The following is a 14,587-nucleotide window of genomic DNA, read 5'->3' as shown; positions in this document are numbered from 1 at the left end:
AAATGTCTAACGAGGACTAGAGGGGGAGGCTTTATAGAGATGATGTCTGAACTGGTCTGTGAAGGATGAGGAGAAGTTCAGCAGACACAGAAAGGAGAGCAAGGCAGAAGATGCTTAGAAGAGACATGGCTTATCCCAGGAATGGCAAGGACTTCCATGTGCCTAGAATGCAGTATGTCTGAGGGAAGAGAGAGATCTCTGTGAGACAAAGGTAGAATATAAAGTCAGCTCAAGAAATGAAAGACCTATGCACACTAAGTGTGAATCTTGTTTCACAACGGAGAGTCTCATTAATAAGCTGCTTTGTAACTGTATTTCCAGCTATCTCATACTTGTCTATATTCCATCTAAATAAGCTGTTAGCTCCTAGGGCGAAGAGACCATATTTTCAGTTTTTCTTAAATTCCTCCCGAGTCCACGCAACTATTCAATAAATGAAGCTGGCTGTTAATTTCACTCCACCCCCACTTCAGCCTAAACATAGAGGTTTCTAATTCATAACAATTTATGCAAAGATTTATTTGTGTTCACTTCTGTGTCAGGGCCTGTTATGTACCCTACTTCCCAGAATACTCGAAGTCCCTCTTCTGATAAGGGCTGAAGGCTGAGAAGAAAAAGAGCCTCAGAAAACGCTTCAAAGGAAACTGAATAGCAAAGCAAGCCAGACGAGACAGTCTTGTCCGCCGCCTCACACTTCTCTCCCATTTCACTTACCTCGGAGCTTCCCAAACTTAGCTATACATCAGAGTTCCTGGTGAGCTCCTTTAAAATACCGACTTCTGGGTTCTATTTTCAGAGTTGGATTCAACTCTGAAGCCATCAGCCCAGAGCCCGACGCGGGGCTCGAACTCACGGACCGCGAGATCATGACCTGGCTGAAGTCGGATGCTTAACCGACTGCGCCACCCAGGCGCCCCGATAGTAATCTTTTAATATATGCTCAGTGGGTAGGACAAAACACAGCCTGAATCCAAATCTGGTTTATGGCTGGAGGAAAACAAATGAAAAGGGAAAAATAACTATGCACGTTCATTCTCTAAAGCAAGGAATTACCTACCTGGCTCTGGGACTCCAGTTTAATTTCCTCAGGAGCAGGTTTGGTCATTGGGGTTGGGTTTGTGTTACAAGGATCCATCTGTTCTTTCTTTTCCACTTTCACCTTCACATCATCCAGGCTCAGGTTTGGAGTTGATCTTATATCTTTCTCATCTTTATCTAAAAGATATCGTAGGAGCTGATGGTCTTTTGATTCTTTTTTCTTTGAAGCATCCAGTTCTAGTTTTACGCTCGAGTTCCCTTGTACCTGTCCAGTCACTGACACAGAAGTAGACGCACTGTCCTTTTTATCAGGCTCGACAGATAAAGTGGTGATATCCGAGGGGCTGCCCTCCTGTAAGAGCCTGTGCAGAATCTTGTGCCGCTCTGTCAGTGAGCTATGAGAGGAGGGGCAAGAGCCGCTCGAAGAGTTAGCAGAGGCCGAGCCGGAAGTGCCTGAGCAAGACAGTACCTCTTTGCAACTTGTGTCTATATCGGCATGCCGTAACTGCTGCTCTGCTGTTGTTGTCAGAAGCTGCACTAGTTTGTGACTGGTTTGGGAGTATTTATTGTCTCCATCTGAGAGTCTGTCATTGTTATGCAGAAGCCCGGAATCCAGAGGTTTGCCATCACTAGAGCTGTTGTCGGACTGAATCATTTCATTTAAAATGGATGCAATCTCTTTGTTATCTTTGGACTCAGCTTTTGTGGGCTGTATATTTAATCTGCTAGGTGAATTCTGCGAGCTCATCTGCCTGAGGACTGGAGAACTGGCAGAGAAGCCAACGGAGTTATTGGGTCCTTCATTCATACTCTGTAAAGATGTTACTGGGATGTTTGAATAAGATCGGTTACTATTATTACAGGTACTACCTGTCATGCCAACGGGAGAGCTTAATGTTGGAATATTAGGAGGAAACGAATTGTTTGGCATCCTGGGCCTTGTTGCCAATCCAGAACTAACTTGTCTCCTTGGAGACATGAACTGTGCGAGAGATATTCCTGTACCTTCCATAGGAGAATTATTGAGGTTTAAGGAGGGGTTAGTGCTCTGGGAACTGGCCTGTCCCTGGTTTAAGGCAACACTGGCTACAATCTGATTTCCAGGTGAGCATCCAAAACTCCCTTGGCTGTTGCTAGAGTTACTATGACTGCTGCTATGGAGGTCTGAGCTCTGTTGACGGTTTACTCTGGGGGATACCATGTTGTTGCTGGATGGTGGCAATGTGGATGAACGAGCCACACCATGAGCCGGAGAGATACTAGAATTGACGGACGGGTTTACTCGGGAAATTGACATTCCAGAATTAGTGTCATCTTGAGGAGAAAGACCACTGTGTTCCCTAGGAGGAGAAAAGACATTATTCAAACATCTCCACTGGTTTCCATTAAAATATTTTTATGATGCATATTATAAACCAAGACCATTAACCTCATTAATACTGCAAGCCATCAAGAAAAGAGCTTCTGTATCACCTTAAACTAAAGAGAAACAGTGGACTATTAGTACTATTGTGAAATATTAGCACCACTTAATGGGAAATGGTGCTCAAGGTTCCATAAATTTGATAATGGTTTCAGTTATAGGAAAAACAAATCTTTCTTGGCCTTGGAAAAGATCCAATATAGGTACTTTTAAACTTTTCAAAATGTAATATAAATACTTAACATTACAATAATATTTTTGGTTGAGAAACTTCCCACACCTCTGTTTATGAAGTCTTTATTCATGACTCCCTTGTTACAGCTTTTAAGTATTTCAACTCCAAAGAGGAAGACTGGGTAAGGAAAATACTGTGTCACTGATGTAAAAATTAAAAAGGGTGATATGCAGACATAGCAGATGTTTTGAAAGAGAAATCACAATATGAAAAAAAGAACTGTGCTAATTCCACTCACAAGAATAAATTAAACTAAAATTAGAAAAAAACAGAATACTGAATTCAGATTTTCATCGAGCTCTTTACTCAAATCCATAATTATGACAACAGATTTGTGACTGGTATTACCATGTTCCAATAAGCAAATATATCAGATGAGGAAAAGATGAAGTGAGGGGAAATGTCTTTGTTTTTGTTTAATGCTACATTTTAAATAGTTACAAATGTAGGGTTTTGAATAATTCATAGGATAAAAGAATGGTTCCATGAATTTACCATATATACCAATGTAAAATGTATTTAGAGAGGGGAACAAATTAGAGGCAATGACACTCGAAAATCTCAAGTTGATAGTTTAATGACTTGTAGTTCCAGAAACAGTCAACTTGAACTCAGGAGCCATCGAGTCTGCACTAACGAAAATATAACACTTTTAAAAATAAAAATAACAATAGTAACAAACTCTGAAAGCTTTTATAAGACCAAAGTTCACACGTGGAATGTTGGATATTTTTAGCCACTTTTTTGGTTTTTACCCCCAAAACACATATTTTCAGCCTAACCTTCCCTGTGTCCCTTTTTAAACAAAACAAAACAAAACAAAAAACAAAAACAAAAACAACAAAAAGTAAGGCTACTGTTACGCGACAAAACTATAAAACCCAGTATGGATATACTGATTATATACTCATCACGCTAGTTTTAATTTAGAATTTTTGTTTTCTAGCCATTAAAGAGTATAAAAAATTTCTTCTCTAAGAAGAGATATGTGAACTGACTTATATCATATGAAGCTCTCCAAATAAGTAGTACCTGTCGATGATATGAATTCCCATGATGAAAGGTTGCATGTCTGGACTTTGAGGGTAGCAAAGCTTACACTTGGTGTGGGCGCTAAGCATTGTCCCATCATTCAATATGAATCTATAGGATGGGCTGGACGCAGTGCCACGGGTCATCACTGTTTCAAACGAAAGAAAAACCTAGTTAAAATTCTGACACTTGCACTTCGGGTGGAGGAGAGTTACCATGCCTTCCTTCTACCTCGAACCTCATTTTAAATGCCCTCCCAACCGCTGCCTGCTCAGTCAAAATAAAGAATACTTCAGACAAAGCAGAGATCTGAGCGGGGGGAAAAAGATTCTGGTTGAAATAGACCACTTAATGACAAGTTTTCATTTAGTACTACTTGAACGAGTGCCTCTTCACAGAAGTTAAAATTATGAAGAAACTTCAAACCAGGCAAAAAAAGTCAACCTTAATTTTTCTCCATAATGGGACAGCTCTTCAAATTACCAGGAAGTAATTAAAATACCAGGAAGTAACCTTCTCTCCTTTCCCTTTCAGTATTACCTCAAACAAGTTTTTTTCTTTTTTTCCTTCCCTTTGCTGGCTGATTATTTAATGACAGCTTTACTGAGATGTAATTCATATACCATGAAATTCACCCTCTCTCTGTTTTTATTAGTATGCAGAGTCACTTAACTGAAATTCAAATGTAATTTTTCACTCAGGAATGTAAATCACTGACAAATTACTGTATTCACATATATGTATTGTTTTTGATGTTTGAATTTAGTGTAGTAAGCAAATCAAGATAAAGCCAATGGTTACTAATATAAAAAACAAAAACTAGGATAAGGCAGTCAAATTACTACATAAACAACATGATCTGCTTTTGTCTTAAAGCTTTATTAATAGCAGACAAATTCTAGCCATATTGGTAAGTGTTTATTAAATATGTAAAGGCTATATCAGACTACTAAGTAAGAAAATGTCATAGGTATCTTAGCAATATAATAAAATTCTATTTTAAGAAAGATTTAGTAGGTAGATTCAGCTATACCAAGGTTAAAAACCATATTCACTGAAAAACAAGAATTACTACCACAAATGACTATTACAATTTAGCCTGCAATAAATGTTAGTCCTATTCTTCAAAGACATTTCAGAAAGCCCTTCTATTACATTTTAAAGACATGTTAAAAAGACTTAAAATGACCAATCACTAAATATTTTTTGAAGCTACATATTACTTTAAGTAAAGAGAAGACATACTCTCTTTTATTGCTTTGGGTATACTTTACATACTGAAGCGGGCATAATCTGTTGTAAATCTATACCATACACAAATCAAACTAAGTACCAAAATTAGGATATAAACTTAATTGAAAGGATTAAGATTTATGTCCAACCAACCACATTCCTTACCCATTTGGCAATTTCAGCCAAATCACTGGTACATTTACCAAATATAACATTCAGAGAAATTTAGTACTTAATGAAATAACATCTAATGAAAGACAGTCTTAAAGGAAATGAGTAATTTTTGTATAAGGATACAAATAAATGTTTGGTGTACCTAAATCCCAAACTGTTAAATCTTTACCAATATGTTTTGGAAAATATATCTACAACAAAAAGTAGCATTTTTAAATAAATTATTAACTTGGGATAATGATAAAGCTATAGCTATGTAAAGGGCCAAGCAAGATACATTTCATGTTATTTTGCTTATGCCATTTGGTCTATTTCTTCATCATTGTTTATTGACCTTAGGATCTCCCCATTCTGCTGGAAAACACTGGCTCTTCACTATTGAGCTGAACTGTCCGATATGGTATCCACCAGCCACATGTGGCTATTTAAATTTAAAATTAAATAAAATTTTAAATTCAGCTCCTCAGTCACACTAGCCACATTTCAACTACTTAATAGCTACATGGGGCTAGTGTCTCCCATACTGGACAATACGGCTATGTACAATCTGACTACCACTTACATTTCCAATCTTATTTTTCATTGCTTCCTAAACATTTCTTCTATATCTCTTTATTTTTTATTAATATATTTATTTATTTTTCAATTTACATCCAAGTTAGTTAGCATATAGTGCAACAATAATTTCAGGAATAGAATCCAGTGACTCATCCCCTACATATATCACCCAGTGCTCATCCCAGCAAGGGTCCTCCTTAATGCCCCTTGCCCATTAAGCCCATCCCCCCACCCACAGCCCCTCCAGCAACCCTCAGTTTGTTCTCTGTATTTAAGAGTCTCTTATGTTTTGTCCCCCTTCCGGTTTTTATATTATTTTTGCTTCCCTTCCCTTATGTTCATCTGTTTTCTATCTTACATTCCATATGAGTGAAGTCACTTTTGTATCTCTTTAAATAAGAGGCAGATAACTTCAGACATTTATTTTTCTTCATCAGCTAAAATAAACATAAGGGCTAGTTCTGTGTCCCATTCTTGTTTTCCACTCTCCTTGAATTGTGCACAATGCTTTGCGTATAAAATCACCCAGTAAGTACTTGCTGATTGACCCTCAACTTGAATCTCATCTAAACAGACTAATAATGACTTGTGATCAACTACTATAACTTTTCTTTAAAGGACAGATTTTAAATCTTAGCTGATAAGATAAATGCTTATATCTCAGTTTATGTTCTTGCTCTTACATGACTCTGGACTTAATTTTTATAATGAAAATTAATGGAGAGAAATTTCTTGATTTGTTGGTAAGCTGTATAAAGTGAGAAAGAACTAGAAACTCAGACCAGCATGGGAACACTAAGATCTTTAATGTGGATTACAGAAACATGATTGGTCCTTTGGTAACTAGGCTGCCTTAACTTGTAGGATTATATCTATCTAAACTAGTAAAACTTCCAAAATTGGGGAACCCTTCTTAACTTCATTCAAGGAAATCACTACACTTAAAAATTTCAAGTTAGATTATTTATTTTGGATGGTAGTGTGTGGAAAAAAGACAGCACACATAATTCACACAGTCACTCTTTGAAAAGAAACAAAGGTAATATTAAATAGAGTAAAGCTTTAATTATTAGAACTTAATTAAGACTATCCAGTTAACTAAAATTCTTCTGGTGCTCAACTGTTCAGACAGAAAGGTAAACAGGACAGTAATATGGTTCAATGAAAAGAATAAGAGCCTAGAAGTCAGATTTAGACTTGAACTCTGACTTTGTCATTTACAAGTTTAGGACTTCATAATGCAAATTAACCTTCGCCCATTATCACTAAAACGGAGCCGGTAATGTTGTGAGATAATATCTCATATGGAGCCTAGTACATAGCAGGTACTGAATGAATATTTCCTGAATAAACACCAAAGAAAAAACAAACACAAAGTACATACATCCTGAGTCATACACATTCAACCAATCCCTAGATACCATTCACACCAATAGCTTCAATCCTATATAATGATCATTCATATTTTGAATTAAGACATGATTTTACAGCTTTACAGAGCTGGCTGGATAAACATTTGCTCTGCACACCAAATTTTCACTTTAAATGGGTTTCAAGGTTTACGACTGGACAAAACTATTTGGAATGTCATTTTGATCATAGCTCCTGGCCTTGTTTTCCAGTCTAAGTCTGCCAGGTATATAGCTAGCTACTATTGTAATTCCTGACTACTGTGTCCATTTCTACAATTTTTAGAACACTTAGTGTGAAGGGATACCATTGATGTGGCATTATTGACACCCCCGAAATTCTTCTAGGAACCTTTAAAATAACAACTGTTTTCATCCCCCCTCCAGAATAGGCCTCAACAGAGCTATGAAGCAAAGGAAACCATTCCCTCTGGCCATAGTAGCTGTAAAACTAGAGCTATTTGGGTTTGTGACTCCACCAATCTAGTTCCGAGATCACCTCAAGGAGCATGCGCTACTGACAGTAACTGTATGGGTAGGTATAAAATGTGTGGCAGAGCACTACAGGTCAATGCTGGGAGAGATTTTTTTCCTTTTGGTATTTCCCTAGATATGTGCAGGAAGAATGCAATTTAAAAAACTGTTATTAAGGTAAAGAAAAAAAATTACCCCTCGATGCTCTAAGATATTCAATCACCAATGAGCAAACCCTATTCAGTATATCAAAATTTCTAAAAAAGAAAAATAAATTCATATTTTAAATACTTTCAACAAGCCTGACAAAAAAAGATTTTCAGTTAACTCTGTGATAAGGACCATGGAATTAACCACATTACACAAGTCTCAGAGAACATCCTGGTTAATCATTCATATGGGTGCTTATGTTTTACAGCAATGCTTCCAAACTTCTTGATACTATAAACTCCTTCCAATTGTCTCGTGATTTTTTTAAATTAAAATAACTCTATTTTGTGATTATAACATTAATAGAGAAATGAACAGAGTAAGATAAAGTCATTTGTAATCCCATCACTCAGAGATAACCACTGTTCACATTTTGTAAGCCTTCTAGAATTGGATAAACAAACATACAGAAGTGAGTCCTACTATATATGCTGTGCTTTCATAGCCTACTTTTCAATATAACAATATATCATGGACATCTTCAAAGCCAAGAAATGATGATCCATTACATCACTGATAATAAATAAGCAGTTCTTTAATAAAACTTTCCTAGGTTATCTAGACCAACACTCCCCATGAATGCTACTCTCCCTAAATGCTGATAGATGTGCTACAGGAAGAAGTATTCTGAGGAAAAATAAGTCTGGATAACAAAATTAAACAGGTACCTTTAAGGTGGAACCTCCCAGAAACTTAAATACCTTAATTATGTCTTATGAATCCCCAAGAGTGGGGGACTGAAACATTCCCCAAACTGAATTCAGCACGAAACATAATTTCTCAGTTACAGCTATTAATGTCTTGTGGAATGTAGGTTTACGTTTTCCAAACTTCTCTGTAAGAAAACATCTTAGACTATACACCCTGATTCAGTAGTGTGGGTGGAGTCCAGAAATCTGGTTTAACAACTTCCCTCAATGAATCTTATCAAGGACCTCTGGGATGCATTTAACCCAAACCTTTCTTGAAAGGAATGGTTCTCAATTCAACCAAATCTGGAAAACCTTTTCAAACCATAAACACCTACAAGGACCTAGTTTAAAAAGTACCTCAGGTGATTGTGATCCCCATTTCTCCCTAATCTAAGTGGAGAACCACTGCGTAATCTAGTTCATGCTGAATGCTCCCACATATTCTTTGACTGAAATGTGTGTGTGTGTTTACAAATTTGATTCTAGAAAATAAAATGGTAAACCCCCTTTAAAAACAGTCCATGAGCAGGTGGGTGCCTGGGTGGCTCAAGTCAGTTGAGCGTCTGACTTTGGCTCAGGTCATGATCTGATGGTTCATGGGTTCGAGCCCTGCACTGGGCTCTGGGTTGACAGCTCGGAGCCCGGAGCCTGCTTTGGATTCTGTGTCTCCATCTCTGTCTGCCCCTCCCCTGTTTGTGCTCTGTCTCTCAAAAATGAATAAATGTTAAAAAAAATTTTTTTTAAAGTCCATGCACTATCTCTGTCAAAAGCAGCTGAAAAACTACGCTAAGAACTAATTTAAAGTTTAATGCATATTAATTAGCACTCTCAACAATAGCCAAATTATGGAAAGAGCCTAAATGTCCATCAACTGATGAATGGATAAAGAAATTGTGGTTTATATACACAATGGAATACTACGTGGCAATGAGAAAAAATGAAATATGGCCTTTTGTAGCAACGTGGATGGAACTGGAGAGTGTGATGCTAAGTGAAATAAGCCATACAGAGAAAGACAGATACCATATGGTTTCACTCTTATGTGGATCCTGAGAAACTTAACAGGAACCCATGGGGGAGGGGAAGGAAAAAAAAAAAAAAAAAAGAGGTTAGAGTGGGAGAGAGCCAAAGCATAAGAGACTGTTGAGAACTGAGAGCAAACTGAGGGTTGATGGGGGGTGGGAGGGAGGAGAGGGTGGGTGATGGGTATTGAGGAGGGCACCTTTTGGGATGAGCACTGGGTGTTGTATGGAAACCAATTTGACAATAAATTTCATATATAAATAAAATAAATAAATAAATAAATAAATAAATAAATAAAATAAAGTTTAATGCATATTATCATTTTCTACCAGCCACTACCTTCAAAGAGTAAGTTAATGGGCAGAAAAAAACACATGGAAGGCAAATTTTTCTTGCCTAAATATCAATCACTATGGAATTGTATAAACTTTTAACTTTTTAAAAGTGTCACACAAAATCAAGTTTCACACAGTGTCATAATTTCACTCTTTCACACTGTCCTTAGGTAAATAGGGAGCAAATGCAAATATACACCTCTTCCAACTCTGGACAGACCTCAAACTTGATGTACTTAAATAAGCACAGCCTTGGGAGTTTAAGATACCTGGGCCCTCACAGATTTTCATTCAGCGGGTCAACATCTTTAACAGATGATCCCCATGTGAGGGTTTCACGGATCGTTTTCTTACAGGTTATATAATCTGAGTACGAAATATCAGAAGAAGATGTGTTCAATCCATGAACACTGGCAAATTGTCCAGAATCTCCAAAACACTATATAATCAGAGTCATGTGAACTCTGGACAACAGTGCTGAGAAAAATACAAGTTATCTCTGTTGAGGAATGTTTTCTTCCCAAAAGAAGTGGAAGAAAAGGACATGAAGAAATGACTAATGGGGAAAAGGTGCTGAATTATATTTCTTTACATTTTACTCTAAATTGTTTTACTTCATATGTGAATGATAGTTACTTGTTACACTTTAATCAATCTGCTTTATAGAGGATTCTTAATGGTTTAGAAACACATAAACTGTGGTTCAGTTACATCTACAGGGAACCTAGTCATTTAGACAATGAGATCATAATCTGGACCTGCAGAAGTATATATAAATTATATATAAATTATATATAAATTATATATATATATAAATTATAGGCAAATAAAATTAAATCTTTGAGTTAAAGTCTTGGAAGTCACAACTTAAAAGTTAAGGCAAAAACTTCAGAGTATCATATACTTCAGCATTTTAGGCAGTGAATGGAGATAGTGCTCCGAGACTCAAACTTATGCAAAACTCAAGTGCCATTCTTGGTAGAGAGAGTCACAAAGTTTGCAACCAGTAAATGGCATCATAGTTGCTTACTTCAATGGTTTCCAAACCTGACTGCACTTCAGAATTGCCTGGGGACTTGAAAAAATTATAGATTCTTGGGGCGCCTGGGTGGCTCAGTCGGTTAAGCATCCGACTCTTGGTTTCGGCTCAGCTCACAGTCTCATGGTTTGTGAGTTCGAGCCCCATATCGGGCTCCATGCTGACAGTGCAGAGCCTGCTTGGGATTCTTTCTCTCCTGCTCTCTCTGTCCCTCCCCCACTCACTTGCTCTGTTTCTCTCTCAAAAATAAATAAATAAACTTAAAAACATTAAAAAAAAAATACAGACTCTTGGTTTTATCCACTGAAATACCATCTTTGGGGAAGGTATCAGTCTAGTAAAAGTCCCACTGGAGAACTATTAGTCTCCAGGAAGTTGTCCTAACAGTAACCAGACTAGTGAGATTCATACAGATGGGTTCCTGAAAAAAACAACAAAAAAAAAACAAGCTGCTTCCTCTCCATGTATCATCTGGAAGCAGCTGACCTACAATGTAATGAATGGCAAATCATCTATAAAGTTAGGAAACCTATTATGGGGAAATGTTAAAATTAAGAAGGGTGATAGAATAATGAAAATATTTTTACACTGCCGTTTAGGAAGAGCCATACGAAGAGTCTCTTTGCAAAGAAACTATTAGAGAATAGAGAATAAATTATACTGGGAACACAGTATTAGGCTACCATAATTCTGTGATATTTTAAAAGTGTATCAAAACCCTCACCTCTGAAATTCTATGAACTTTCTCAAATAATTTTCCCTATGTGTCCTGTAATACTGCTAAGTTCCTTAAGGGCAAGGAATATACTTGTTTTATCTCCCATAGTACTATGACACAGCATCTATACAATTATTAATTTCATATGACATATTTTAACTTGAAACTTCAACAGGAGTCAGGTGATACAGGAACCATAACAGTAACGAAGTCAACATGTATAATACGGATTTCTATATTAATTAGAAGCCCTTTCACATGTCTCTTCTGCTGGGAATGATCTTCAAAAGCCAGATGAAATGATCACTTTCTCTCTGCAGCCATCCCTGATTCTCCAAGTCAGAATTAATTTTTTTCTTCTTTGGTTATACCTCTAGACATAAGGCCATGTCACACTGATCTTTAAAGTTGTCATATGTTGTCCTAATATATTTTGAGCTCCTTGAGGGCAAAACCCTGCTTATTCATCATCACTGTATCCCTGCCATCTGAAATAGTGTTCTATGTATGTGAAGAACTTGATACATGTCTGCTGAATGAATGAATGAATGAATGAGTGAGTGACCACCACATGATATCCTCTTCTTTAAAATGTGCATCCCAAATTCAGGATCCACTCATGAATTACTTTGCTTACCCATTTCTTCCTTTCCTAAAACTGATTATTGCAAAAACTGTAATTTGGAGAAAATACTTATCAAGCCATAAGTTCTACATAAATTACTTGACATGAATAAAAAGCAAGGTTAATGAAAGTAATTAAGAGAGAAAAAACTTTACCTTCTTGAAACAGTTGTCTGGCATAAGATGGTTCTCTGCCCTGAGGTTGGAAAAAAGCATAAATGCACTTCCTCACTAAATCTTCCCAGCCAGTTCTGCCAGCAGCTCTCAGGGAACTGGTATCAATAGAGATGATTTTGCCTACATGAAGAACCAAAGTTTACACTTGTGATAGCTTCTTGATATAAGTCATCCATATTTCAAAATTAACAACTACATCTAAGAAATGTGCTGCCGCTCCTAAATGTTTAATGGACAAAAACATTAATAAACTATTGATTTTTGTTACATATGATAATGGAGTATATCACTTACATGACAATAAAAAATTGTTTTGGCCTTGAGGGTGTTGTATATTAGTACATCATATTCTAAAATTCCATTCCAGTCAAGCATTAAAGTCAAACTACAAAGGCCTGAAGGTGCAGAGGCTAATATAGGTCCAACTCCTCATACTTGCTCTTTGGATCCTACTCTAATATATCCTAACAACTGGAACACTTATTGGGGAAGGAGAGGCAGAGATGAAATATATTATTTTGGTTTAAATTAATTTCCATTAACTAAGTGAAGAGAATACGAGAAAGTAGGCAAGACCTTCCTTTTCTACCTCGTCTTGGGCATTTGAGAGTAAACAAAGACTGAAGGCAATAAAAGTTACATCAGAAAAAGATATGTCAGAACCTAAGATTTGTAAGACATTCTGCACAAAGAACATATGCTTTATAAAAATGTAGTGGTGATTTGCTATTGTCATCCTATTTGAACAAATTTCCTAGATGGCTGTGGAAGAATTCAGGTAAATTATTCCTTGGTTAACCAGGGACCAATTGTTTCAGTTTGGGATTGTTCAGATCTGTTTTATTTCTTGATGCAACCTGATATTAACACAAAATAATACAGGTTATACACACACACACACACACACACACACACACACACACACACACACACGCACAATTAGATTAATAACATAAAAACCTGCAAACCCACCATCCAACTTCAGAACTTGAACATCAGCTATACGATCCCATCATGTGTGTACTCCTCACTTGCCCCAACCCTGTTTTTACATTCTCCTGTCAAGCGACATCTAAATTGTACCCCCCCCTTTTTTTTTTACAATCGGTGCTTCTGTGAACATCATCTACATTTTCCATGGTGCATGTGTGTGAGAGTTTCTCTAGGGTATATACGTAGGAACAAAACTGTTGAGTCACAGGTTATGTGAACGTTCAACTTCATAATATTAAATTGTTTTCTAGGAACTTACATAGAAGTTACTGTTAATCCAACATCCTCTCCATCACTTGGGGTACTGTCAGTCTTTATTTTTTACAATTAGTAGGTGAAAAATGTTTATGCTCTAAATTTGTACCTCCCAATGAATAAGGTTGAGTATTTATTTCTTTGGTACCTTTTTATTTCCTTCTATTTACATTTCCTCTGGCATCTTTTATGTAATAAGTGCATACAGTACAGTAATGTCCTTTTACTAGTGCTTTGGTGGAAAGCAATGCAACAGAAATGAAGGGTCCTATATTAGGGCCTAAGGATATCTGTTCTCAACAATTAGCTGTATGGTTCTGGAAAAGGCACCATTCCATCATTTGTAAAATGGGTAGGCTAAAGTCTGTGATCCCTGAGGTTCCCTGTAGGTTTATAATTATTTTATGATTCGGAGTTCAATTTTTAAACTTTTATGTATTTTTTTTTAAATTTTTTTTTTCAACGTTTATTTATTTTTGGGACAGAGAGAGACAGAGCATGAACGGGGGAGGGGCAGAGAGAGAGGGAGGCACAGAATCGGAAACAGGCTCCAGGCTCTGAGCCATCAGCCCAGAGCCTGACGCGGGGCTCGAACTCACAGACCGCGAGATCGTGACCTGGCTGAAGTCGGACCCTTAACCGACTGCGCCACCCAGGCGCCCAACTTTTATGTATTTATTTTTAAATCAGGTATATCTAAGATAGTAATGCTGGGTCCTTGGCCAGAAACAAAACTACCAGTCACAACAGTGTTCCTATGGGATAATACAGTCTTCTTTTAAAACAATTAATGATTCAATTTGTAGAAATTCAATATAAGGAAAAGCTGAAATATACTGTTCCTAAATTATCCTCATAATTTTTAAGCATCCTTCATCTTCCACATTTATCCTGTAGCCTAACCATCATCCTTTCCAGCAAGCTCTTATTCTGCTATCTCACCAG

General features: G+C 36.9%; 1 protein-coding gene across 7 annotated transcripts in view; it reads right to left on the bottom strand.

Annotated features, from left to right (window-relative positions):
- The window catches only part of NCOA1 (nuclear receptor coactivator 1), a 241,529-nt gene that overhangs the window by 48,047 nt on the left and 178,895 nt on the right, over nt 1-14,587 (bottom strand). For all 7 annotated transcript variants that reach the window (XM_040496199.1, XM_040496198.1, XM_040496201.1 and 4 more), the window contains 3 exons: nt 12,374-12,514; nt 3,729-3,876; nt 1,058-2,378 (listed from right to left, as the gene is read on the bottom strand). In XM_040496199.1, coding sequence (XP_040352133.1) covers nt 1,058-2,378; nt 3,729-3,876; nt 12,374-12,514 — 1,610 coding nt within the window. The remainder of the gene's footprint in view (nt 1-1,057; nt 2,379-3,728; nt 3,877-12,373; nt 12,515-14,587) is intronic.

The sequence above is a fragment of the Herpailurus yagouaroundi genome, unplaced genomic scaffold (assembly GCF_014898765.1).
Source record: "Herpailurus yagouaroundi ecotype Mexico unplaced genomic scaffold, PumYag 188, whole genome shotgun sequence".
NCBI classification, from domain to species: Eukaryota; Metazoa; Chordata; class Mammalia; order Carnivora; family Felidae; genus Herpailurus; species Herpailurus yagouaroundi.
Note: the sequence above shows the minus strand (reverse complement) of the source record. Positions and strands in the feature narration are given on the sequence as shown.